Here is a 26,210-nt window from a genome sequence, read left to right as displayed (position 1 = left end):
TTATGCCTTAAAATTGAATGTTTTGTTTCTCTCTGTCTAACAGTGTATAAAAGAGAAGATGTGGTATGATTGCCAATGAGACAACTGTCCACAAGAGACCAAAATGACACAGACTTTAACAACTATAGGTCACCGTACGGCCTTCAACAATGAGCAAAGTCCATACCACATAGTCAGCTATAAAAGACCCCGATAAGACAATGTAAAACAATTCAAACGAGAATTACTTAAATAATGTGGCGGGTTAAACATGTTAGCCGGATCCCAACCCTCCCCCTAACCTGGGACAGTGGTATAACAGTATATAGTTAATATGCTACACGTTTATTGACAATCTTTGCCTGGTCTTATCATATTTAGTTTTTTCTCCATGTTTGCTTTTGTAGATTCTAGGACTGGCGAATTTGAAAATGAATCTTAACTTTTGAAATATTTTGTAATACTCAGAGATGTATAAATTAATGCAATATCTAGTTCACTTTTTGTTTGGCAGAATCAAAACATCAACTTGTGTTTAAGCTCTCCGGTTCAAAATATATAGTGGATTCGAAGCTCTTCGGCCTAGAGTAACTTCAGTGTTTTATATTTGGATTCAAGTTGTACAAGGGACAGTTTCAGTGATCAATTATCAATAACAGTTGTTTCTTTCTTTCTTCTTCATGAATTCATGAATATCAGGACGATCTTCTTTCCAAATCCCTTCGCTGCAATCATATCTTATATTAATATTTCATATTTTTGAATAAGATAAGAACTAGCGGTAATGATATCAATTATTTTAAGGAAAGATTAGAACATTTAATTTTGAATCAAAATGTGTGTTGAAATTGAGTCTAAAACTGTTTGCCATATATAAGGTAACTTGTTATGGTTTAATTTCGGTGATTTGAAAATGAGAATATCGATATATTTTTTTTTTCAAAATATGCTGATATTCAAACATTCGACTGCTTACGGATTCATTTTGTTTTATATCATATTTATGAACAACCTTCGATTTTATATGCGTTCAATTGTTCTTAATTCATTCGCCTTAGCTGAAAAAAAACCCAATCATTTACGTATGTTGATATCACAAAAGCAACCGTATATCGATCATAATAAGCAACACTACACTCACTATAAGGGAAAACGATCACTGCGGATCCAGCATCTAGAAAAAGGGGGGCCCGGGGAGCCTGGGACTAAACCTGGGACATTATATTGACATAGTCCCAGCCGAAATTGGAAAAAGTAAAAAAAATCAATGCATTAACCCCATATGTTGCTCCATAAGGGGTGGGACCCCTAAATACTCATTTAACTATAAAATTCGATTTAATTAAAAAGTGCTATTTGTGTACGCAAAAAGAAGTTCTGATTAGGTATAACGTACTGTAAAGTAATATCGGTATTAAAACGGAATCTGATTGGATTATTTCGGCCAATGAAAGAAAAGATAACAAACAGACAGAAGTTTACAAAACGAGACTCATTTTTATTGAAAATTAAGAGAATGGTTTAAATAAAACCTTTTCATTGAGAAGGTACACATTAATTGTAACTTAATAGATAGTCTTTAATCTTTATAATCTGTACATGCTTTCATACCTGGTCAAAAACCAAGGATCTTGTTTCTGTAAGAATAACACTGCTCCTTTTAAGGTACAGGCCATTTTTTGTTAAAAAAAAACCCAAGTGCCATGTCAAAGCTAGTCCAAATAATTAAGACATCTGGCAAGGCTATTTTAATTTTTTTTCAGAAAGGCGTCCCCCCCCCCTAAAAAAATAGCCTTACCAGACGTCACAATTATTTGGACTAGGACAAAGCGTAACAAAATCAACAATCTTATTAAAATTAACTAAACCCCATTGTCTATAATTTATGATTTATTTGTTTGTAATTGATATGCCTATAAGGTCCCTTTGATTAGGAAATACACAGATTTGATTTGATTTAAACCCTTCATACATGTCATAATACTGAACATTTTATTTACATTATTGGGTTGGTACCTGTCACTAAAGTGGGTTATACATGTAGTAACAAATTTAGGAAATACAAATTATATCAATATCTCAATGAGGTATTAACCATGTTAATCCTCTTAAATGGGTACTTTATCTTAAAATGGGTAATAGTTTACATTGATCAAAAATAAATTTTGTATTTTATGATACTGATAACTGTCATGGTGCAAATGTTCAATTAAATGGCAACATTTCCTCCTTATAACAGGTTAGGGATAAGTGAGTAATAGTGCAGTATTCTCAGGTTTCAGGAAACACCCCAATTTTAAAACACAGTTTACAAGAACTTCCTTTATAAATTCTATGTCATTGAATATATGGCATGAAATTTACAAAAGTGCACATTTTAAACTGCATCTTCATCAGTAGTATTTGTAAATACCTAAAGTATTTCACATGTTCCAGGAACACCAAAACATGAATAGTGTGAAGCCTTTTTTTTTCTAGAACTCGAAAACATACATATCTTTAAATGACCACACTACATGCTAAAGGTTTAACTGACCCTAACTGAATTATGTTCACTTCTATTGAAAATTTCTATTCATTGAATTTAAATGCCCAATGCCCAAATGATTAACTTATCTTTTTGTCATCTCATAATTGATAATCAAGGTATGACTTTATGAACAAAGGAATTGTTTTGTTGTGAGTTAAGGTGGCTCGGGCGTATTCGAAGTTTCTATCAGAAGTGCCGTATTTTTGGTTATTTTATTCTTTAAAGAAAATGAACCAAATTGGTCGAAAAAAAATAGGGGGTCACGGACCATTTAAGCTCAAAATTTTACTTTTAAACAGGTATGTAAAAGCGACCATTTTTCAATGAAATGATAGGGGAAATAGAGGTGTTGACATATTTTTTTCGGAATATCAAAAAAACGTTCTATGACAATTGTTCCAAATCTGTAATATGAAAAGCTGGAATACAGCTTCAAAGAATGAGCCAATAAAAAACATAGGTCACCGATAAGGAAAAAAAATTATTTTGCCTTACAACCCAAATTTTGGCGGGAAAATGGTAAAAGTGAGTGAAATGTCATTTTGACCCTTTAAAAAATACCGATATTAACGAAAATATTCTATTAGTCACATAACTACAATGATTTGATATTTCTAATCAATCAAAATATGAAAAAAAATTACGACAAATACTTTTGTAATTCATGCGTGAAATTATGCGCAGTCGAATAGTCCCGAGCCACCTTAAGCATCAAGTTAGTGTGATTTTTAAACTAATAATACACTTCCTACAAATGTACTGTAAACAGGGAAATTTTCGCGGCAGTTTAATTTTCGCAGCAAGACGTGAAATGCTAAAAATAAAACGACAGCGAAAATTTCAAGGAAACTCTTTTTATAAGATGGAGATCATATAAGTATATGATTCGGATATGAAGCACCATCTCAAGCAAGCGGACTTTACAGATATTGTTATGTAAATAGAACTCGTTACAAATATGTTAATGACATAAGTTGTAAGGTACATTTTTTTGTACATGATGTCCAAGAAATCAAACCCTGAATTCTAAATTTTCCAATATCTATATATATATATATATATATATTCCTGAAATTGCAATAACTAATCTTGCATATTTGTCCTTTCTACAAAAATGCAATAATACATGTACAAGAGGTACCCCTAACTGTCCATATGTAACCATTAATTGAGGAGCTCACTTCAAACCATACGAAATGTTGCTAAAAATAGAAATTTAAGTATATATATATATTATATACATGTAGATAATAAGCTGATTATATTTGATTCATTAGTGTATAATGTTGATATATGAATAGAATAGACTCAATAGTATTTTGTTCAGTTCCATGAATAATCAGAAATAATTGTGAGGTTTTTATCATTGCGAATAATAAGAACTCCCCTTCTGGTAGACGATTCATGTACATATATCTGCATGCTGATTTTCCTGAAATTGCAATAACTAATCTTGCATATTTGTCCTTTCTACAAAAATGCAATAATACAATGTAAGTGCACTCATTAATTTGTAAATTTTCAGTTTAGGGTTAGGAACAAAACAAAATTCATTCTATATATGTTTATTATTATTTACTTCTTAAAGTAAATAAATATTACATGTACAAGAAGTACCCCTAACTGTCCATATGTAACCATTAATTGAGGAGCTCACTTCAAACCATACGAAATGTTGCTAAAAATAGAAATTTAAGTGTTGGCGTTTGGCTCAATGAAAAAGTTGGAGGCACATGTTAACGAATTATATAACACATACATTGTAGGTGAAATGAATTATTAATCAAATATATAATTGAAGTGAATAAAGTCGATGATCTTGTTTCACATGAGAGACATGGATTGTGTGACTAGATTTTATAGATTTTTCTTGAGTCCCTATGAAGTGATCGAGTGTATGTGTATTGTTAAAAACATTGTGGAAAACATGTTGAGCACGTTGAGATAAAGGGTAAAACTGATTTTTGAGTTTATCATATATCTACAATGTTCTCTACAAATAATCACATTTGCTCCTATTTATTTTTCAGAAATGGGTAGAAGAGGAAGAAGACAAGTACTACAATTAGGGGACAGTAATGATAGCTATCTTGGTATGAATACTGTACATTTTATCAATTAAGACCATTAAAATGAGAAATTATGTAGTTACATTGCAGGGATGTAATTTGGTATTTTTTTCAGCTGATATTTCCTTGTTCTGTTAATATTTTCAAGACCTACATGTATATTGTTCAGATTTAAAAATTAACTGTTAATGAAATTGTGAATTTTCGATTCCTTTGTGTCAGCATTTAATTACATTGGTTTCTATTTTATCAGGTTGATTGTTGATTCGTGAAAATCACTGAAACATGGATAGCAACCAAACATTCTAAACAAGAAGACTTATGAACATGATAAAGGTCATATAACATGCCCTAAATCGTACCTCTCATTCCAACTTAAATATTGTGAAGAACTTTAGATTATTAAATTACAGAAAAGAAAATTATGAAGTCCATAAATCCATTGAATTGCCCCTTTCCTCCATAATGACGCCTTTTGACGCCACCCCCTTTCCTCCATAATGACGCCTTTTGACGCCACCCCCTTTCCTCCATAATGATGCCTTTTGACGCCACCCCCTTTCCTCCATAATGACGCCTTTTGACGCCACCCCCTTTCCTCCATAATGACGCCTTTTGACGTCTGTGTAGTACCTCAGTTGAAATGCTTTGACTACAAAATGTCTGCATTAGACTTAAAAAAATTGTATCCAATATGAAAAGGAGATTCGTGAGAATTATCTGACTTGAATTTCATTGATGAAATATTGGTTTTCACAATGCATTAACACTTTAAAACTGATGTTTTTTTTAACTGAAAAAATCCTATGCGAATCAAGTATATTAAAAAAAAAAATCCATGGAGGAAAGGGTTAATACTACCATTAGAATTGAGGACAGCTAATGTTATTCAGAAAATAAATCGTATTGTGTAATATATATTTGTATATAATTTCAGCAAAGTATGGTTACAATAGACAAGAAGAAGACATTCCAGGTAGGAGTTGTACATTTCAGCCAAATATGAATATAAAAATAAGGATGTGTTGTAGTATTGCCAATGAGACAAGTGTCCACCAGAGTTCATATGCCAGGAATGTAAGCGATCTTGGGTCACCGCACATCCTTCAACAACACCAAAATGAAAAAGGCTATACTGTATAGTCCGCCCGCTGTAAAAACCCCTGACTTGAAAATTGTTAAACATAAGAACATGTGTAGCATGTATACTGTAAATTCAGAAATTATTGTGATGTTTTTAATATTGCCAACAATGCTACAGGGTTATAATTGCATTTTGAAATTTTTTATATGAATTAAACAGCACTTTTCTGAATATCGCAAAAATTAAAATCCCATTTTAGTTTGAAATAACAAAATCACAATAATAAATGCAAGCAATAATTTGTGAATTGTAGTACAGTACATCAACATGATCAAAGTCAAAATTAAAGAAAGCTTTATTTTGAAGCTATCTTGAAATTAAAGAATAAAATCAATTTGTATTTTCATTGTCAATCACATATCCCATTTATTTTATCATTCTAAAGGAACCTGCAAATTTCTTTTTTTTTTATTGTTCTTATTTTTAGACATTTTATTATAATCATAGTTCATTCTTGTATTTTGAAAATGATGTTTGTAACATACATTATAATGATGGCTATGGATTACCAAATATTTTATTGGTAACTTAAACTTCATGTAGCTAGGCATTAGAAATTAAAATATATATTCCCTTAGTACTCTATTTTCAGGTGGAAATGATGAATCTGAAGAAGAGGCTGAAGATGAAGGTATGTATATTTGTATCCATGGTAAAAGAAGAAAAAAAAGTAAATGAATATTATTTTAACAGGCAAGTACATGACCAAGTAGGCAGTCCCTGCTGACCTCTTTTTAGAAATTTGTATTTTTGTACTATTGAGTTTATGTCACATTTACGCAAATATAATTCATATTTTTACTAGTTTATACAAAATTCTCAGAAATGATCCTGAATATGTTTAATTGTCATTTGTTCCATGTTTGCATTGTGTTCTGATTCTTTGTAAATATTTTTTAGGGTAAATTTATTTCTGTTTGATGTGATGCTGTTCTAATCTTATTTTAATTGTCTTTTGTTTATACTGTATCTTTTCTGTGGTAATCTGTTATGTAATAGGGAAATGTGTGTTAACACCTGAGCAAACATCCAACCTCATATCTTCTTGCAAATTCTTTGACCTGACAATTAAACCATCCTGATCTAACTTTCGGCCCTATATTTTAATTTTGCTAATAAATGTGTCAGTGAACAAAATCCTCAAAGTCACACATAATGAGTTCATATTAATTTCATAGTAATTTAAATAATTTAATTACCCCTGATTTCTTTCAGAACACACTGTTTGAACTCATGATATGTAAAATTAAGGATTTAGTGCTCACATTATTATCAACCTAATTTTTCCTGCTATCACCTATCTTGTAAATAAACTCCTGGGAAATACTGTGTAGCAATGCCATTGGTATCCATGTTTGAATTAAACATAAATCATAATTTAATTGCAACTTTTATTTCATATATATACATCACAATTATAATTTGGCCCTTGGGGAAACTACTCAGCTAAAAAATTTAATTTTTTGCTCCATGCCTAAACCAAGAGCCTAGCTATGTGCATACTGAAAAGTAGCAAAGTATAGACCCCTGGCTTGACATCACACCAATCCAATTGGAACGATGGTTCAAAATAAATGCATGAGGCTATCAGGAAGCCTATGAGGCTATCATTCCTAGAGGCTATCATGCCTATGAGGCTATGAGGAAGCCTATAATGAGACAATGAGGAAGCCTGTAAGGAGGCTATGAGGAAGCCTAGTAGTGTTGATGTTGAATTGGTGTTGGAATGAATTTGTATGAAATTTGACAGTTTATCCCCAGAAATTCTTGGGGGATGAGTGAAATTTTTGAAACAACCAGTGATAAAATTTCATAAATGAAATCAATAAACATAATGCTGAGATTGATTCCCCTGTCATGGCAATATTGAAGGTGAAAGGAGGGGTCGGTGGGAGGCAAGTTTTTAGCTAAAACACTATTAGCACTATTAGCCAAGATTATTCTATAACTGCTTAATCTGCATTTAGATAAATGAATACTCAAGGCAGCATACACAGGTTTTTAATACACAACTTCTTAATGGGATACTCCTAAGTGGGAGGAGTTAAAACTGCACCCAGATTAATGTATCAAGAAACAAAGGACAAAGGAAGCCAAATGCCACAAGTGGTCACTAATTAACAAGACATGTATATTTGTATTGGAACTGATGAAATTAGACCTCCTGCTAAGAACATGTGATAAACTTCATATCTAACTGATTGACATATGATAATAAATCTGTTTCATCTCAACAGCAAAGAAAATACACATCCTGGGAAAATCCTAAAATAATAACTACTGAGTAATTAAAATCAAATTATGTATAAACATAACTTATATAACATATAAGTACCTATTATACCAAAAAATCAGTTTCAGAATGAAATTTTCGTTAACAGTATTTAAGAAGATTGGTAGACACATACAATTAAGCACTAAGTAAAATTATTTATTGAACACATATGCTTTATTTTACAGTTGGCTCTATTGATCCTCCAGCAGAAATTATCAAGCCAAAAGAGAATGGAAATGGAGATCACATTGATTCACAAGTAGCAAACTTTCTAGCTGTAGGTTTTTTCCAAAGTTTATAAACGTTCACACATCTGACAAGTTGGAAACATTTTGTTTAAGCAGTGTTTTTTTTATAATTTAATTTATGTGTTCTGTTCTTGTAGTAATTATTTCTAACAATTTGTCAGTTTCATAAAATTTTACACAAAAAAATGTTCAGTTTCAAAATTGTTCAATATAATATTTTATAAAGGTTTCCATTATTATATTAATTACATTAGGCTGTCAGAAATTAAATATTTTATTGATTTTTTTTTAGAATTAGTCTTAATCTTTAAACACACATATTTCTAATTACTTATTGAAAAATCTATGCTAGTTCACACTGTATTATCTTCCAGCAACTTGAACATGAAGACAGTAATGATTCTTCCGACAGACCAGGGTTTGCAATGGAACCTGAGGCGCCACCTAGCTTCAAACAGAATCCAGATCAGAAACCTAGTAACACCAAGGATCCAGAACCAACCTTTGTTTCTAACAAAGCCAGATCTATGTACAAAAATATGTTTGTGAAGGGAGATTCAGAATTCACAGGGAAATCTGATACGGAAAAAAGTATGACAAAGAAAGAAAAAGATGTTGAATGGCCTGATGGTTTGTACTCTCTTCTTTACTTAATTACTCACTTTGAACTTTTCCAATAACATCTCTTCAATACTCAATTATTGTTAACATCTCACTGAGCATACGAAAAGGACTCCTAAATATAAATGAAATCAGAAAATCAGTTGATATAAAAGCAGACCAAATTCTGCCTTTTTAACTGATAATTGGGGTCGCAATGCAAGCTTCACTTTTTTATGCCCTTGCTGCTCTAATTGCTTTTATAAATTGCCTTTTCACATTTGTGCCACAAACAAATTAGTTTGCAAAAGAGAGGTGAAAGAGATACCAACGAAATATTCAAACTCATAAATTGAAATAAACTGACACTTCCATGGCAAAAATCTAAAAACAAAGAAAAGACAAACAACAGTGCACAAAACACTGCACAGGAAACTTAACAGGGGGAGTGCAACCATTTGATTTCAAAATAACAAATGACATATATCTAATTCCTCCTCTTCAGTTAAATCACAGGTCTCATTACCATCTATTATTTTACAGAGCCGACCACAGTCTGGCAGCAGACTTTGGATGATAATACACAATGTTATTACTACTGGAACACAGTTACAAATGAAGTTACGTGGGAAATTCCACCAGGCTTTACAAAGTATTTACTGCAGATGAAATCCTATGAAGAAAAAGTAGCAAAGCTTCAAAAGGAAGGAAAAGTTAAACCAGTCAAGAAAGTGTAAGATAATTCAAACATTTTTTTATGAAATGTGTGATTTACTGCTGAATTAAACTGTTTATACTGGTATTCATTATTAAAACGCTACCCAGTTAACATTTTGTATCTCAAAGTCATCACTTTGTCCATCTCCAAGTCAGAAACAAATTGTTTTTGCAGGAAAAAATTGAGCTGCCTTTGATTAATTGGAACCACTCATATAAATAGATGATGTAAGGAAGTTAAAGAACTTCTGATTTAGGGTTGGATAATTTAAAGTTCAATTTCACAATTACTAAAATAGAAATGTATTTAGATAGTTTGTTTGTGGATAATAACTTGATCTACAAATGTATCTTTATGGAAGATAAAGGCAAAGAGAAAATCTCAATGATTATAAGGTTACTATGTCAAGGTTCATTGAAATATACAGAACTTTTGGAATTATTCTGTGTATTTTTTTTGTGTAGAAGTGATTACTTGGGGCATACTGGCTGTATTTTGATAAGACTTTTATTTATACAAGTGGTTGATGGAACGAAAGGCAAAAAACTTGATTTTGAGGTAAAGGTAACATTTGCTAAAAGTAGCTGTAATTTTTTCAAAAGTTTTATTTCTAGATGATTATTTTCTAACTTGACTTATTTAAAATACAGGGAACAAGAAGCCACAATACCAGTAACCACTACAGCCCATATAATGCCACCAGATAATCTTTTAACAATGACTTCTTTTTTTTTATAGAGAACCAGAAGCCACAAGACCACTACCTGCCCATATAATGCCACCAGAGGATAAATAATCTTTTAACAATGACGTTTTTTTTTTATAGAGAACCAGAAGCCACAAGACCACTACCTGCCCATATAATGCCACCAGAGGATAAATAATCTTTTAACAATGACGTTTTTTTTTTTATAGAGAACCAGAAGCCACAAGACTACTACCTGCCCATATAATGCCACCAGAGGATAAATAATCTTTTAACAATGACATTTTTTTTTATAGAGAACCAGAAGCCACAAGACCACTACCTGCCCATATAATACCACCAGAGGATAAGTAATCTTTTAACAATGACGTTTTTTTTTATAGAGAACCAGAAGCCACAAGACCACTACCTGCCCATATAATGCCACCAGAGGATAAATAATCTTTTAACAATGACATTTTTTTTTATAGAGAACCAGAAGCCACAAGACCACTACCTGCCCATATAATGCCACCAGAGGATAAATAATCTTTTAACAATGACGTTTTTTTTTTATAGAGAACCAGAAGCCACAAGACCACTACCTGCCCATATAATGCCACCAGAGGATAAATAATCTTTTAACAATGACGTTTTTTTTTTATAGAGAACCAGAAGCCACAAGACCACTACCTGCCCATATAATGCCACCAGAGGATAAATAATCTTTTAACAATGACGTTTTTTTTTTTTTATAGAGAACCAGAAGCCACAAGACCACTACCTGCCCATATAATGCCACCAGAGGATAAATAATCTTTTAACAATGGAGTTTTTTTTTATAGAGAACCAGAAGCCACAAGACCACTACCTGCCCATATAATGCCACCAGAGACTAAATCACCATCTGTACCGGTCAAAAAGAAAGAACCAGAGAAAGAAGTGAAGGATGACAGAAGATCGGTAAATACTAAAACATCACCAAAAAGGGCATTATCAGCATTAGCTGCCTATGACGATAGCGACGCTGACACCTCAGCATCAGAATCTGAAGGTGACGATGATAAAAAGAAAAAATCAAAGAAAGATGAAGATGAAGATATAGATTTGGACCTTGATGATATAGATAAAGCACTAGAAGTCGCTCTAGAAAAGAAAAAGGTAATCGGTCTTGAGTTTTTTTATCCTCCATTTATGTCTATTGTAAACACTTTAAATTTCTGTAAAGAATGACTTGATCAGGTATTGTCCCACTGTACTTTTAATAAAAGACAGATATAGCAATTATGATATTGTACTCTGCATTTTAGTAAGTCTGTAGATACTTCTATGCATCACATGGACAATTACAATTCTTTTGTTATCTTTTAAAATCAAGCTTTTTAATAGTTGCCAACTTGTTCTAGATGATTAGTGTAGTCAGAAAGATTTACAGTTATGTTCTTTGTCTATTCCCTTGTATCTGAATACATTCTTTTTTCCCACATGAAATGGTTGTTAATAACAAATAGGCTAAATATGATGAAATGTTGACCTCAGTGACTTACCTGCGGTCAGATTTGGTAAGCATTCTTTCTTTCCTGTTGGGCATGATGTCTAATCAGTTATTATATTTTTTTTTTTTATATTAAACACTTTTATCTGAAGCCTCTGTTATAAATATTCAATGTTAATTTTTCCAGACTGGAAAAGATTCCAACAGCCCTGACAAAAAAGAAGGCAAGAGTAAAAGTGAACCAAAACCAGCTGCTCCTAAAAAATTAACTTTAATAGACTCAATAAAGGAACAAATCAAACTGAAGCAGGAAACAGAAGCTCGTAGAAAGGCCGCCATTGAAGAAATGATGGCGAGGGAATTAGAGAGACGTGTTGGTCCACCAAGGAAGAGGTCTGGAGAAGAGGAGACAGTGTGGGATGCTAAAAGACCCAAAATTGTTGATTACGGCCACAGTAGGTCAAGGTCACCTGTTACAGAAATAGGTAAGACAATTTTTGAAAACAGTTTAGAAAGAGAAAAAAAAAATATTTTCATTCTGTTAAGTAAAAGCATAACATACAAATATTTTCTAATTATGACAGAGGACAAAATGAAAATTGCAACAACAAAAAAACACTGAGACAATAATTCCTGTCTACTAAAACAGCAGATTGTTATTTGTGGTTAGTTATGTCTATAAATGACATTTGCAAACATTGAATTTTTCAGTGCAGTTTATTTTCACATTTTTCTAAAATTATGTCTTTAAAGAAATGTTAAGTGTTTTTATAAATGTGGGCTTGGGGGATATTTCTATTACATTGGAACCGAAAATAAGCAAATAAATAATTTTCACGAAAATTTCAATATTTTTACTTCTGTGACTTTTACATTAGTCAAAATTATTATATAAAACATGGTATTGAAGGTTCCAGATTAGATGATAGAGATTCCAGAAGACGACATGAGAGTCATAGAGAACGTGACAGTGACAGACATAGTCATAAAGAGAAAAAGAAAAAGAAAGATAAAGACAAAGATAAGGAAGATAGACACCATAGGGATGAAAAAAGAAGGGATCATGATAAACATGAAAAAGAACATAAGGAAAGAAAGAAAGACAAGAAAAAGGATAAAGAAGACAAAAGGAGAGAGAAAGATGAAAGAAAGGATAAAGATGATAGGAAAGAAAAAGATGAGAAAAAAGAACGAGATAGAGAGAGAGACAAAGATAAGGTGTGTATTATTTATTGTAAAACTAATTAGAAATTTTAATATGGGGACGAAGTCCCCTTTTACAGTAGAAAATTCAATAAAAAAAAAAAAAAAAAAAAAAATCGGGAAAATTTCCCGAATTTTTTATTGTATACTAATGTACTCAAAATTGTTCAAATTTTTTTTGTCGTGTTTTGAAATCCCGGATCTGCGCAGAAATGTACAATGTACTTCCTTTTTCCGGTCTCGTTTGTATGAAACTTTGAGTAAAATATATATTTATCAGTCTAGTATAAAATAGGAAGGAACGCGCAATACCAATTTCATTTTTAATAATTCCTTGATATGATAAAACGTTACCTGATGATAGCGTTTCTTTGTTTACATTGCATATGACGTCATAATTTAAATAAAGTCAAAACTAAAATCCCTAACAACAGAACCAAAATCGGAAACATTACGGTATTTCCGTTTCTTTTTTTTAACAAATATTTAAGTTACAAAAAAATAATTCATACAGACTTCGTCCCCATTTACAGGTAATGCCTGCCTCATATTAAATAGTAATTTACTTTGGCAACAGATTAAGAACCAGACAAATACTAGTGAACCTCTCTTACACTGAACATTTTGGTTTTACAGGTTTCAGCTTAATCTGCATGGTTTTAGCATACATGTCTATAACAGTTTTTTCAGCTAAAGAATATGATTATCTTACCTGAAAACATATTTAGGAAGTCAAAAATAGGTATTTTGTATGGGTTTCAAACATTGATATAGGAATTATTTATCAAAGAAGATTATACAAAATAAATATTTTAGGAAAAAGATAAGGACAGAGAAAGGAAAAAAGACAGACATGAAGAAAAAGAGAAGAAAAGTTCAGAAAAAATGAGTGAAAAACTAGAGAATAAGACAAGTGAGGAAACAGAAAAGACTGAAATCAAATTGAAAGAGATAAAAATAGAAAAAGAAGACAATTCATATGAAGAAAAAGGAGAAGATGAAGAAATGATAAAAGTTAAAGAAGAAATAATAGAAGAAGAAGTAGTGGATAAGCCCTGTAAGAAGTCATTAGAAGATAAGCCCAGTAAGAAGTCATTAGAGGACAAGCCCAGTAAGAAGTCATTAGAGGATCAGCCCAGTAAGAAGTCATTAGAGGATAAGCCCAGTAAGAAGTCATTAGAGGATAAGCCCAGTAAGAAGTCATCAGAAGATAAGCCCGGTAAGAAGTCATCAGAAGATAAGCCCGGTAAGAAGTCGTTAGACGTAGATATTGACGAAGAACTAGAGAACATTGTTACTGGTACTATTAAAGCAGATGTGGAATTAGCTAATAAAAAGGTATGGCAATTTATGAAAAAGAATTACTACTGCTTTAGGTGACTCTGAATCATATATTGAAGTAGTGAAGAATTGAGTTTAAAAAAAGTTATTGTACAGATTTTTAATGGTATTCCTAGGGTTTTCTAATCACTGTTATTTGTCTGTTTTAAACCAGTAGCATTTAAAGTTACTTTTTCCTCTTATGAAAGAATTACTCTTGGATATACATGTATCATATCTTGATTTATGTATGTTTTATATGCAAGCTTCAGAATTAAAGACTTGAGGATTTGAAGGAATTATTTCTTGTTTTATAATTGTAAGAAGATGTGGTATAAGTGCCAATAAGACAACTCTCCATCCAAGTCACATTGTGTAAAAGTTAACCATTATGTATGTTTTAGATTTAAGCTTCAGTATTCAAAGACTTAGTGATATGAAGGATTTATATACATGTAAGATATGCTTTATATTTATTTTAGATGCAAGCTTCAGAATTAGCAGACTTAGCATTAAGCAAGTTAGAATTTTTAGAAGTAACAAAGAAAGGGCTTTCAAAACTACAGATTCTCCTTGTAGAGTTAGAGGTATGTTATAAAGACTTCAGTACCATGAAAAAATTGTATACACTCAAATAACGATCCTTGTCAACAGATTTAATCATTTTTGTTGAACTTTTTCATTAAACTGTTCTAAATATAACAATTTTTCATTAATATTATTGCTAATCCTATCATAGTTTTCCACAGGCAGGCAAATTAATCAATGAGTGATAGATTTCTCTTGCAAGAAATTTAAAGGTCCCATCAAATAAACTATACAGAGAACAATACCTGTTGTATTTGTTCAATGGGACAATAGAACTTACAAAAGTTTAAATGGACAGGTAACTTGCATGTGAATCTATGGAAAACTATGATAGGGTTCGCAATAAACCTTTAAAAGAAATTAGGTCACACCGTTAATGTACATACATTGCCAGATTAAATTTAATGTGAACTGCAAAAAAGTGTTGAGAACTTTATGCAAATTATAATGATAGGTTTGTTAGCTAAGAGCAATTAGAATAATTAAAGCTGATTTTATAGAAATGTAAGATAATCCGAACCTTGACTTTAAAGCATTAATTTTTTTCTGATTTTGAACAGCAGATTAAAAAAAACACAAAAAAACTATTTCTTTACATTTTTACAGACCAGACACCAGGATTGGCAAGCTGGTGGATTAAACACTGAATTTTATCTCATTAAACTGGAGGAAGCAAACTGGCAGTTAGAGCAGTACGAAAGGAGTGCAGCTCCACCTGGGTGGTCGTGTCATTGGGACAGGTATGGTTTTACTTACAATTTTGTCATCAATGGGTCAGTGTGGACAGTAACCACGGTAACACAATTGTGTTACAGTGGGATTAAAGTGCTCAAAATGCTTTAGCAGAGAACTATTTTCTCTGCCCAGGCATTATGCAAATTTTGACTTACTTGTTCTTTAGACATAAAAAAACACATTATGAAATTGACAGTGATCATATTTTCATTGGCCTTCAGTCATCTCAAATTCATCAATAAAAGTTCTGATGGTGTGGTCAAGGTATCTAAGTACTTGTAACAAGACAATGGTTGGATACATGTTCATACATGTACATTGATGACTTGTGGTTGGTCAGACAGTGGTGATACGATGAATGTCAAAGATGGAAGCCAAGAAGTCACTAGCTAGAAGAGCCAAGACCAAAACCAATAAGACAGATTACAAAGTATCATACGAAATGAAGTTGGCTGTTACCATGGAAACATAAATAAAGATAAGTTAATATTCTGATCGGGTAAGTGTAAATTTCTTTTTTTACATTCAGAGAAACATTTAACTTTCTATTTAACTAGTTAAAGAAACTATTTTTTTATAGTAAATTTAAACATTTTTCTCTTCAAATTCTTCAAATTTAAAAGCTATCAAATTTTTTTTCATTTTGTCAAATTTTCATTTATGCATATTTTTTCTTAATTTTCTCTATTTTTATGGTAAATGAATAAGAGAAAAAGAAAGTTCATTGAGATCCTTGTGATAATGTTGTATTAATGCTCTACTCTATTTCAGTTTTCCAGAAGTACATGTTGTGTAATATGATGTTTATAGCTGTTCTTCATCAGATATATTTAATATTTTATGATGTGTTGAAAAAATATAAATACACTAAAAATATACACCATTTTAAACAGCACATTAAAAAGATAAATTTTGGGGATGCACAGAAAAAAATACAATATTTAAAGCTGCACAGAAAAAAATATATCATTTTAATCTTTAAAATAAAATTTTAACATTTGAAATGACATGGGAAAAAAAAATATTTGTAACAGCACTGAAAAGATATTTATAACGTATTTATATAACTTCACAATAAAACCTGTCTGCACCTCAATTAAATTTATTATAGGAAAAAATAAACAGATATGAAAATAAGGAGTGTAGTATGATTGCTATTGTGACAGCTATCCACCAATGTTCAAATGTAGTGGATGTAATTATAGGCAATCCTATTTGGTTTTAAACAAAGTAACAATAAGTTACAAAAATGTTTCTTAAATTTTGGAATAGCCTTTTTGATCATTTTAAAACATGTTGGTTTCAGTTAATGCATTGGAAAATTCTATTTTGCTAAATTGTGAATAAAACAAATTCTTCTCAAAAGAACAACCAGTTTCAATCTATATCTTCATATATTTTCTTTAATTACATTTAGAAAAAAATAACAATGAATGGGAAAGAAAATTGTACAAACTCTATCAAAACAAACAAATTCAAAGTAATGTTTTTACAAAAGCACACTATTTTTTTGTAGCAACCTGCAAGTTTAAAGTTAAAATGCTGTACAAGGCAGATACTACACTACATATAAACCCTCTCTTGAAGGAGTGTGGTTTATCAAATGATTTTGTGTTCACAAATAATCAAAATCATGTAAAAGCAGACAGCATTTATATCTTCCAAAGTATAAGATAACACAAAGATAAAATTTGGGTGATGTAATAAAATTAGTCAGATTTGACAATTTTAACTACTGTGAATTCCTAATTATTCATGGGATACAAATTACATTTGTTTCGTGGGAACAGTACAAATTTTCTTAATACTTTGTATACAGACATTGGCAAAACCAGGAAAGCAAATATCCACCAAAATGCAAGTTTTCCTCAATCCAAGAAATTGATACCAACAAAAATTAAATATCAGATATTTTCAACAAATCCTCATCTTTGCTTCTCTAATTTGGTAGAAAGTTTATATTTATATCAGTAGAAGGTACAAAGTTGTGAAAGAATTGATACTACACTCAGTCTGATGAAAAAAAAAATGAAAATTACAAAATTTTGTATTCTTATTAGAGTTCAGTTCAGACAGTATACATGACAAAATCATGATCTGAACAAATTTTCACAAAAGGGGAATACATATTTCTTAGAGTAAATATGAAATTTGACAAAGTCTTTTTGACGGATAAAAAACCTATTAAATTGCTGCATATTGAGTGAGAAGAAACAGGAGATTGTAGTTTTCTTATTGGTAATTTGAACATGTTTCTAACATCCTGGTAACATTAAGCCACAAACAATTGATTCAGAATAATACAAGACAGCATGGTAGATTTTGGTCATTTCCTTCTGTCACAAAATGCACAAAATTTACTTGTTTCCAATATGCTATTTCTTTTCTTTCATCAAGTGAATTGAAAACATAAGTCCTTGGATGCTTGTTTTTATTAAAAATTATTCATATTAGATTGCACAAAATGAAAGCACAATGTTGGCAGGTAGAAATGTCAAGATCTCCACAGCTGTTATGTATTTATTTTTACCAGTATATATTGTATATTTCACAATTTATTTGACCGTTGTATAAATACTCACCAAATAGTTCATTGAAATAATTTTTATCAATTTAGTGAAAAATAGTACCTTAAATTGATATTTGAATTATTTGGGCACCCTTCTGAAAGAATGGTATACTTGTTATGCAAATTTTTTAATGAATTATGTTTCCAATTTATAACTAGATCCAAAAATAATATTCTTTGCCCTCATTGGTAATCTATTTCCACCTTTGTAACCATTCAATCAGTATGTGTGTTGGGGTTTAGTATTTATAAGCAGAAATAAGATATAATGGCATTAATGGCAGATATTTAGATTTTTCTCAAAAATATTATTTATGTGACTAGTAGTCTTTAAAAGCTTTGATGAAGTAGAAGACACTATTATAAAAGTCTATTGTTAAGAACTGTTTATTAACAATAAGACCTCTTTTTTTGTCACGCTACAACAAAATTGAGACATCGAAATCCTTCATACTTCAACAGTGACGGCCACATTTAGGTTCAGTCTGTGGTCGAATTGTTTTAAGACATCATTAACGTTTTCAAAACTTCTTAGAATCTTATGAAACCAAAAAACAAGAAAAGGTATTTTTGTGATCAAAAGTCACTGTCTATTGCAAAATTTAAATTTTTTAATTTACTTTATTTTTTTGTATTTTACTCAAAATGGACTTTTTAAAAGTCAAGATGTAAAAGCTATTCTTGGTGAAAGTTTTTATTAATCAAAAGCTTTGTCAAAACTTCTGAGAATTCTATTATACGTTCACAGATGTTTTTTTCATAATCAAAAATGTTTTTTTCATTCCTTCATTTACCAGTTAGATTAGAATAAATCTCAAATTTATAGACATTATAACACTGTCAAATTTTTATAAAATCTGCGACAAAAGCCTTTTTATGTTCTAGAAATAACATTTGAACAAGAACTCTGTATTTGACTGACAAAGGGACTTTTTTTTAGCTCCACACTCAATTTTGGGTCAACCTTTACATGAGCAGGAAATTCATTAATTGGTTCAAATAGAATAATAAGTGGTTATACTATATATCAAATTAGGAATAAGAAATCCTAAGGATCAATCTTGAAGTAAAGCCCATGTATCCAGAATGTGTATTGGCAAGCAGTTAATTTTTGTGCTTCTGTGTTGTCAAGGAATGGGAAATGGTGAGTTCTTTTTCAGAAAGTAAGTTAACCTTAGTTACAGTGTTTCATCCATCTTTTCATCTTTTATTAATCTAGGTCATACAGACGATACTTCTACATGAACAAGAGGAGTAAACAGACACAGTGGGATTATCCGGATGACGACGATGAGGATGAGGAAGAGGATGCTAGAGATTCCTCACCTGAACAGGAACCTACAGTCAACAAGGATCCAGTCAAAACAGTTACCAGTCGAGTTGAAAGTGAGGCTGTGACTTCTACAACCCCAGAACAAGATGAAGTTACTTCCACCAAAGATTCTGTTTCCTCAACAGAGGATAATGTGGTAAATATTTTCCTTAATGTATATAAAAAAAATACTTTTCATAAAGAACAACTAAGCAGTATGGGCTTTGCTCATTGTTGAAGGCCTTACAGTGACCTATAGTTGTTAATTTTTATATCATTTTGGTCTCTTGTGGACAGTTGTCTCATTTGCAATCATACTACATCTTCTTTTTTTATAAGAACACAATGTTGAAAATGAAACAAGTTATTATTTACATAACTGAAACCTTATGATTAAGTTATGTAACATACACTGATAACCATTTTTCAAATTCAGAATTTTCCAATCACAGCAATATGTTTGATTTGATGATGAAATGAGTTGAATTGATTTTTAAATGTTAAATTGGAACTAACAGGTCACATTATAGGTAATATTTATTATACACCGGCTTTTTGTTGGGTATACAGTTTTACCTCTGTTGGTCCGTCAGTCCTATGAATATTTTCGTTGCATCTTTCTCAGTAACTACGTTACATTAAAAATGGATTTATATTTGTAGGAGGAACCTGAGAGTACTGTTACACAAAGGATTGCTAAAGAATGGCCAGACTATGAGGCTGTTACAAATTTTATAAGTGGAACAGAGTACAGTGGGGTCATAAGGGGAGAACCACCTCCACCAGGGACAGACTTAGAATTTCTACTTACAGCCCCACCCCCTCCCCCACCTCCAGTGGAGGAAGACATGGAGGAGGAAACTTACTCATCGTACGATGTCCCAGGACCTCCTGAAGGCCATCTCCAGTGTACTGATGATATTGACGGGGAAATAATGGAGGATGAAACTGATTTTCAGGTTGATGCCGAACCATCTGAATGTGGTAGTAACATTGATGTGAAAGAACAATATAATGAAACAGAAACAGTCCCTGTAGACCCCTCTATTATTGCACGACCCCCTCAGATATTTACAGAAAATCCATATCCATCGTATTATGATCCCAATACCAATAATGAACCGTATCAAGAGACAGGGCAATATTATAATGAAGGTGGGGCTGATATACCTGTTGCTATGGAAACAGCTGCCACTGGAGATGTTGCATCTTCTTCACAGCTGGAGAAAGAGAGAAAGAAAAAGAAAAAAGAAAAGGTAAAACTTGGGTGATGATGGGTTAACATATAAATGAGTATAAAAAAGAAGATGTGGTATGATTGCCAATGAGACAACTGTCCACAAGAGACCAAAATGACACAGAAACTATGGATCAGTTTAGATGTCTTTTCACTCATAATTATAAATTAATACGTTATATGAATGAATACATAGATAAGACTCAAAATATATTTGATGTTTAAAACAAAAGACATGCTACTTAGATAAAGTTGATAATAATACCTGTTATTAGGTTCTTCTATGCTTAAATATTTACTGTAAAAGAGAAAATAAAAAGATCAGAGAAAAATTGAATTTTATTATAATCACATTGCTGACTGTTAAAATATATTTGATGAACACATAAACCAGGTTACAAGTCAGTGGATATATGTTAAGTTATCTGTTTGTGATTCATTCTATATTTTAGTTTAAACATATTTAATTATAGTGGATTGGGAAACAAGTTTTGCAACTTATATTAATCCCTTTCCACTTTGCGGGTGCGAGTGCTGCCTTAGCCTGCTCTTTTTTCGAAATCTACAAGGGTGTCTTTAACGTGCAAGAGATAGGGCTCTCTCTTAACACGGGTCAGCCATTTATTGTCCCCTTCCGACGGACTATCATTGTTTCCTCAAGACCATACTCACAAATGGTGTCACGGAAGCGTCGAAAATTCAATCCCTGAAATTTTCATCCCAGACGGGAATCGAACCAGGAACCATTGTGTTAGTAGTCCATTAGTCACTAATCACTACATTCTATTATTTATAAATTTTAATTGATTTTTGAATCAGAGCCATGTAGTTTAACTTAATATGTTTAAACTTATAAACACACACAAATTCTTTGTAGAATATAGTATAATGGGGCCTTAGTTAACATATGTTTATCCTTTCTCAAAAATAAATTGTAATTGTCTGCCTTTTTGTGCCAGTCCATTTCATGGTGACTGCTATACAGAATCATGCTCAACACCCATGGTAATAAATCAACTCACAATCTTCCTGCTTAACACATTACTTGATTTTTCAGCAATCAGGTGGACAATTAAAAACCAAGAAGGTATCAAACCTTGTACAGAAGTGGCAGAAAGTGAAGAAAGAAGTAGAAATAGAGGAACAGGAAAGGGAGGAAAGACAAAACGCTATACGTCAAAAACTAGATGAATGGAAAAAAGAACACAGCTGAAGAATATTTATGTCAGGTTAGCTGTTAAAAAATGTATAACAAAATGAAGCTGTGAAAACACACTTCTGTTGCTAAGATCATGTCTCTGATTAAGCATTATTTGCCTAAATAAAAACCTTGCAATATTTTCTGAAATTTGCTTTTTGAAAATTACATAATAAAGAATACTTGCTTAGCTTTTTTGCAGTATTGACAGTCATACAAAATGATTCAGAATGGAATATAAAAATAAGAAGATGTGGTATGATTGCCGATGAGACAACTCTCCACAAGAGACCAAATGACACAGAAGTTAACATCTATAGGTCACTTCATGGCCTTTAAAGTCAGCAAAACTCATACAGCATAGTTAGCTATAAAGGCCCCAATATGACAAATGTAAAACTTTAAATTAAAAAGTTCATGGCCTGATTTTTACAAATGGTTCAACAATACAACATAAGAACAGATTGAAAAAATCAGTTGAAAAGGGCTCAACTCTCCAAATTAATACAAAACAGAAAAAACCAACAAAAGAACAAATCAGAAGGAACTTATACTGTGGATTCATTTATTTTCGTGGGTACCAATTTTCGTGGATTATGGAAAACTTGCAAGTTCGTGGATATTTAATTTCGTGGTTTTGCCTAAGTCTACATACAAGCCTACAGACAATTTGTTATTCGTTGAACATTTAATTTCGTGGTTCACCAGTACCCATGAAAGCCACGAAAATTGGTATCCCACGAATAATAATGAATCCACAGTAGTTCAAAACGAAATACAACTAATTAAATCATGTGCAACATCCAACAACAACAAATAATTTATAAGGGTCTCACCTCATCAAAACATTTGATATAAAACACAATATAATATTAACATATCAATTTATAAAAGAGCCTTTCTAAAAAAGAGTTATGAAAAATAGTAAAACACACATTCAAATACATTTATATTGCATATATAACATATATCACAATATATCTTAGCATTAAAAGCAATAATATTAAAAAACAATTATACAAAAAACAAACAACATTATATACAATAATGTACAGACTTAGATATATCTATTTTATATTTTTTTTCTTTAGATTTTGTAAATTCTATGACAATCTTTGTGATGATGAAGCATGTTACAGCATTATTATTTCTGGTGATAGATTAGTATTAAGGTGGTGCTTGATACAGTAGAACAGTGTCACCTTCAGAATCTCTTAATTGATTTAAGCAGAAAAGGAAACATATATTGGATCATCTAGACATTAATATGAGATCTATTTTTTCAACATGGTTGTAAATGTTGTAATGAATTTATAGTAAAAAAAATGTATTATTTTTCTCATTGATATGTATGTGTATGCATTAGACCTTATTGAATTGGTGCCTTTATCAGCTTGCTCATATCTATGATTCCATATAGGTGCAATGCTACTTGAGGCTATCTTTTTTGCTGAGAATAATCAGTATTTAGCACACTAGATGTGTATCAATATTAGTCAGTTAATGAGTCACAATATCTAATTTCTTGTATCATCTTTTTTCAACCATATTTCCTCAAATCTCTTTTAATTTGTGAAAGGAAGGATAGGATTCATTGTCTATAGCTATTTGTCTAGCCTGCAACAAAGTTGTGGGGGTTAGATTAAGGCATGATGTGTCTATGGTTTGTGATGAAGGCTTTCACAAATGTGTAAAATGTTCATTAGGTTAGTTTAGTGGGAACTATTGAGGGTTATTCAATGATATTTGGTACACAGTTGTATTACCATTGACACATCATATTTTCATTGTGATAAGATAAGTTAACCTGGTAAGTTAATCACATTTGGTATTTAGTTTGTTTGACTATTGGTACAACTCATTTCCTTCCTCCCAGTCTGGATATTTCGACTGAAACATTTGTATTATACTATCAAAAACACACATTAATGAGACAGATCTCTGTATGACTACCATTTATGTACAATATTATTCCAAAATTGTGTTACTGGAATCCAAAAAAAAAGGCACCACATCTTCAAATTTGTTGATCTTTTCAATGAATTAGATATACAAAATATTTATCAGTATTTTATTTAAAAGAAGTGTTAAAAGAGGGACGAAAGATACCAAAGGGACAGTCAACATGGTTATTATCTGTTAATATCTGTTTAATATGTCTGAAGTAGTGTCCATTTGTTGAATGAAACAATAACTTTGATTTTAAAGAACAGAGATTGTATTAGAAACCAATTTCATTTACCATTTGTTTTTAAAGATGCTAAAATGTAATGTGAATTTCTGCTGTATAGTGCTACAATGAGATACTATGAGTACAAGAGAGATAATTTAAAATTACAAACTTGATTTTTTTATAGCTAGACACTGAAATATTTTGAAAGATTGTAGAAAAACCTCATTCAAGTTGATTTGTAGTGTTTTTAGTTAATTAGGATACTGCTATATTTCAATCAAATTGATAGGATAGTGATTTTGGCGTATTTATTATACAATATGAAATACATTTTTATTTTACTGCAATATGTAAAAATCTATATATACTTCTCTTTGTTGTAAAAAAAAGCTTTTATGCAAAGTTGTGGCATTTTGTCATGTTGAATATTAATTTCACTATGTGAATATAGCTTGCAATCGTGAACATATCTAATGTGTATATCTGCTTGAATAATTATTTTGTGCGCATAAATATTTTGATGAGAACATTTAAATGACTTTTATCTTTTGTATGTATGATGGACAATGTTATTTAAAGGTTGTGTGTATGATTTTTCATTGGAACATGATATTTTTGTCAAAATTATGTTCCAACATGAGCACAGAAAATTACTGAATGTTTTGAAAAAAAAAATCATTGTATTCTAAATTTTTCTTAACATTTGTATAAAGATTTTTTCTTGAAAAAATTAAACCATTTATTTATGTAAACATGGATAAAGATATTTTATTGCAAAGAAACTGTAGGGAAACTAAAACTGTTCTTTTCAATCACTTTTCTGCCTAAAAAATGTTTTTTTTTGTATGAATTTGAATGAAAGTAACTCCTGAAACTAAAATTATTTCCTAATGCTTGTCGATTAAGACTTGGTTGGCTTTATTTGTTTGTATGAATGTTTGCTCAAGCATTGTTATTAAGATTTACATCCGAAAACAACAAAAATAGGCAGAGTTAAACTTGTATACATTTATATTAAGATTTTTTGGACATTATCAAATAATTAAATTTACCTTTATACAGGTACTCTGCCAACTTATTTTGTTTGCAGATGTCAATCTTTATTAAAATGTTTCAGCAGACATTAATTCAAACCAAGCAAATAAGGAAAGGAAGAAAACCCAATTCTTACTCTACATGCATTAGGTCTAAGAAAATTGGCCAAGGATAAAGTATATGACCTGAAGTCTGCAGGTAAGTATAAAGGGAAGCCCCACATTGATTCCTGTTACAAGCGATTCACAATCAATGCAACTTAGACATTTGGAATCAAAATAAATTTTGAGTGACTGTTCCTATAATCTAAATTTAATGGATATATTCCAAAGACTAATTTTTGTTTTTGCTTGAAAGTTAAAATTTTAGGTCTTGAAGGAATATGTATTTATAACATTTAGAAAGAAAAAAAACCTAGCCATCCTTATTCATGGAAAAATTACTTGAGGTAAGTATTGGTACAATTGAATTGCACAATTATCTGACAAAAGTAATCAAAAAAAATCATGATTTATGTAAATTACAGCAACTTTGTTATCGAAACAAACTATGTGATGTCATTGTAAAAGCTTATTCATTAAATATGAAAAACTAAGTCTTGACCAATTTTTAATGACAACTTTGCCTTAGGGGTTATTGTTTGGTCATTATACATCATAGAAATGTTGGAATTTTAAAAAAGCTTCATTTCTGTCTCTTTGGCCAAAGAAAGAGAGCAGAAAGGACAATCATTCTCATTAAAACTTGAAGACAACAATCAAGAATAAACTGTACCAAGAGCTACAAGTTTCTTAGTTTTATGTTGCTTAAAGCTTTACATAGTGATGGTGATTCAGTGTAGACGTAAACTAACTTCTTAAAAGCTTAATATGTAAAAAGTTGAAGACCTGGATGCTCCATACATTGTATATAGATGCATTATGCTATGAACCTTCAGTCTGGTATATGTATCCATTGTCTTTGACCTCATTTTCATGGTTAAGGGACTACTTGATTTTTTTAAAGATTTTTTTGTGATATTAACTTTTCTCTTATGAGTAACTATTTGGTATGTGCAAGGTCCTCATGCCTGTCAAGACAGTTTCACTTGACCTCAA

General features: G+C 31.1%; 1 protein-coding gene across 1 annotated transcript; it reads left to right on the top strand.

Annotated features, from left to right (window-relative positions):
• The first annotated feature begins 1,411 nt into the window (after window positions 1-1,411).
• Window positions 1,412-25,708, top strand: LOC139529810 (glutamic acid-rich protein-like). Its single transcript, XM_071325727.1, has 17 exons — window positions 1,412-1,526; window positions 4,540-4,602; window positions 5,516-5,554; window positions 6,315-6,353; window positions 8,183-8,274; window positions 8,620-8,875; window positions 9,389-9,578; window positions 11,094-11,409; window positions 11,931-12,228; window positions 12,654-12,961; window positions 13,763-14,284; window positions 14,749-14,853; window positions 15,461-15,594; window positions 19,378-19,627; window positions 20,133-20,726; window positions 21,765-21,936; window positions 22,997-25,708. The coding sequence occupies exons 2-16, from the start codon at window positions 4,542-4,544 to the stop codon at window positions 21,918-21,920; spliced, it is 3,360 nt and encodes a 1,119-aa protein (XP_071181828.1). The 5' UTR covers window positions 1,412-1,526; window positions 4,540-4,541; the 3' UTR covers window positions 21,921-21,936; window positions 22,997-25,708.
• Window positions 25,709-26,210: the final 502 nt, after the last annotated feature.

The sequence above is a fragment of the Mytilus edulis genome, chromosome 7 (genome assembly GCF_963676685.1).
Source record: "Mytilus edulis chromosome 7, xbMytEdul2.2, whole genome shotgun sequence".
Lineage (NCBI taxonomy): Eukaryota > Metazoa > Mollusca > Bivalvia > Mytilida > Mytilidae > Mytilus > Mytilus edulis.
This window is presented reverse-complemented; position numbering and strand designations above follow the sequence as displayed.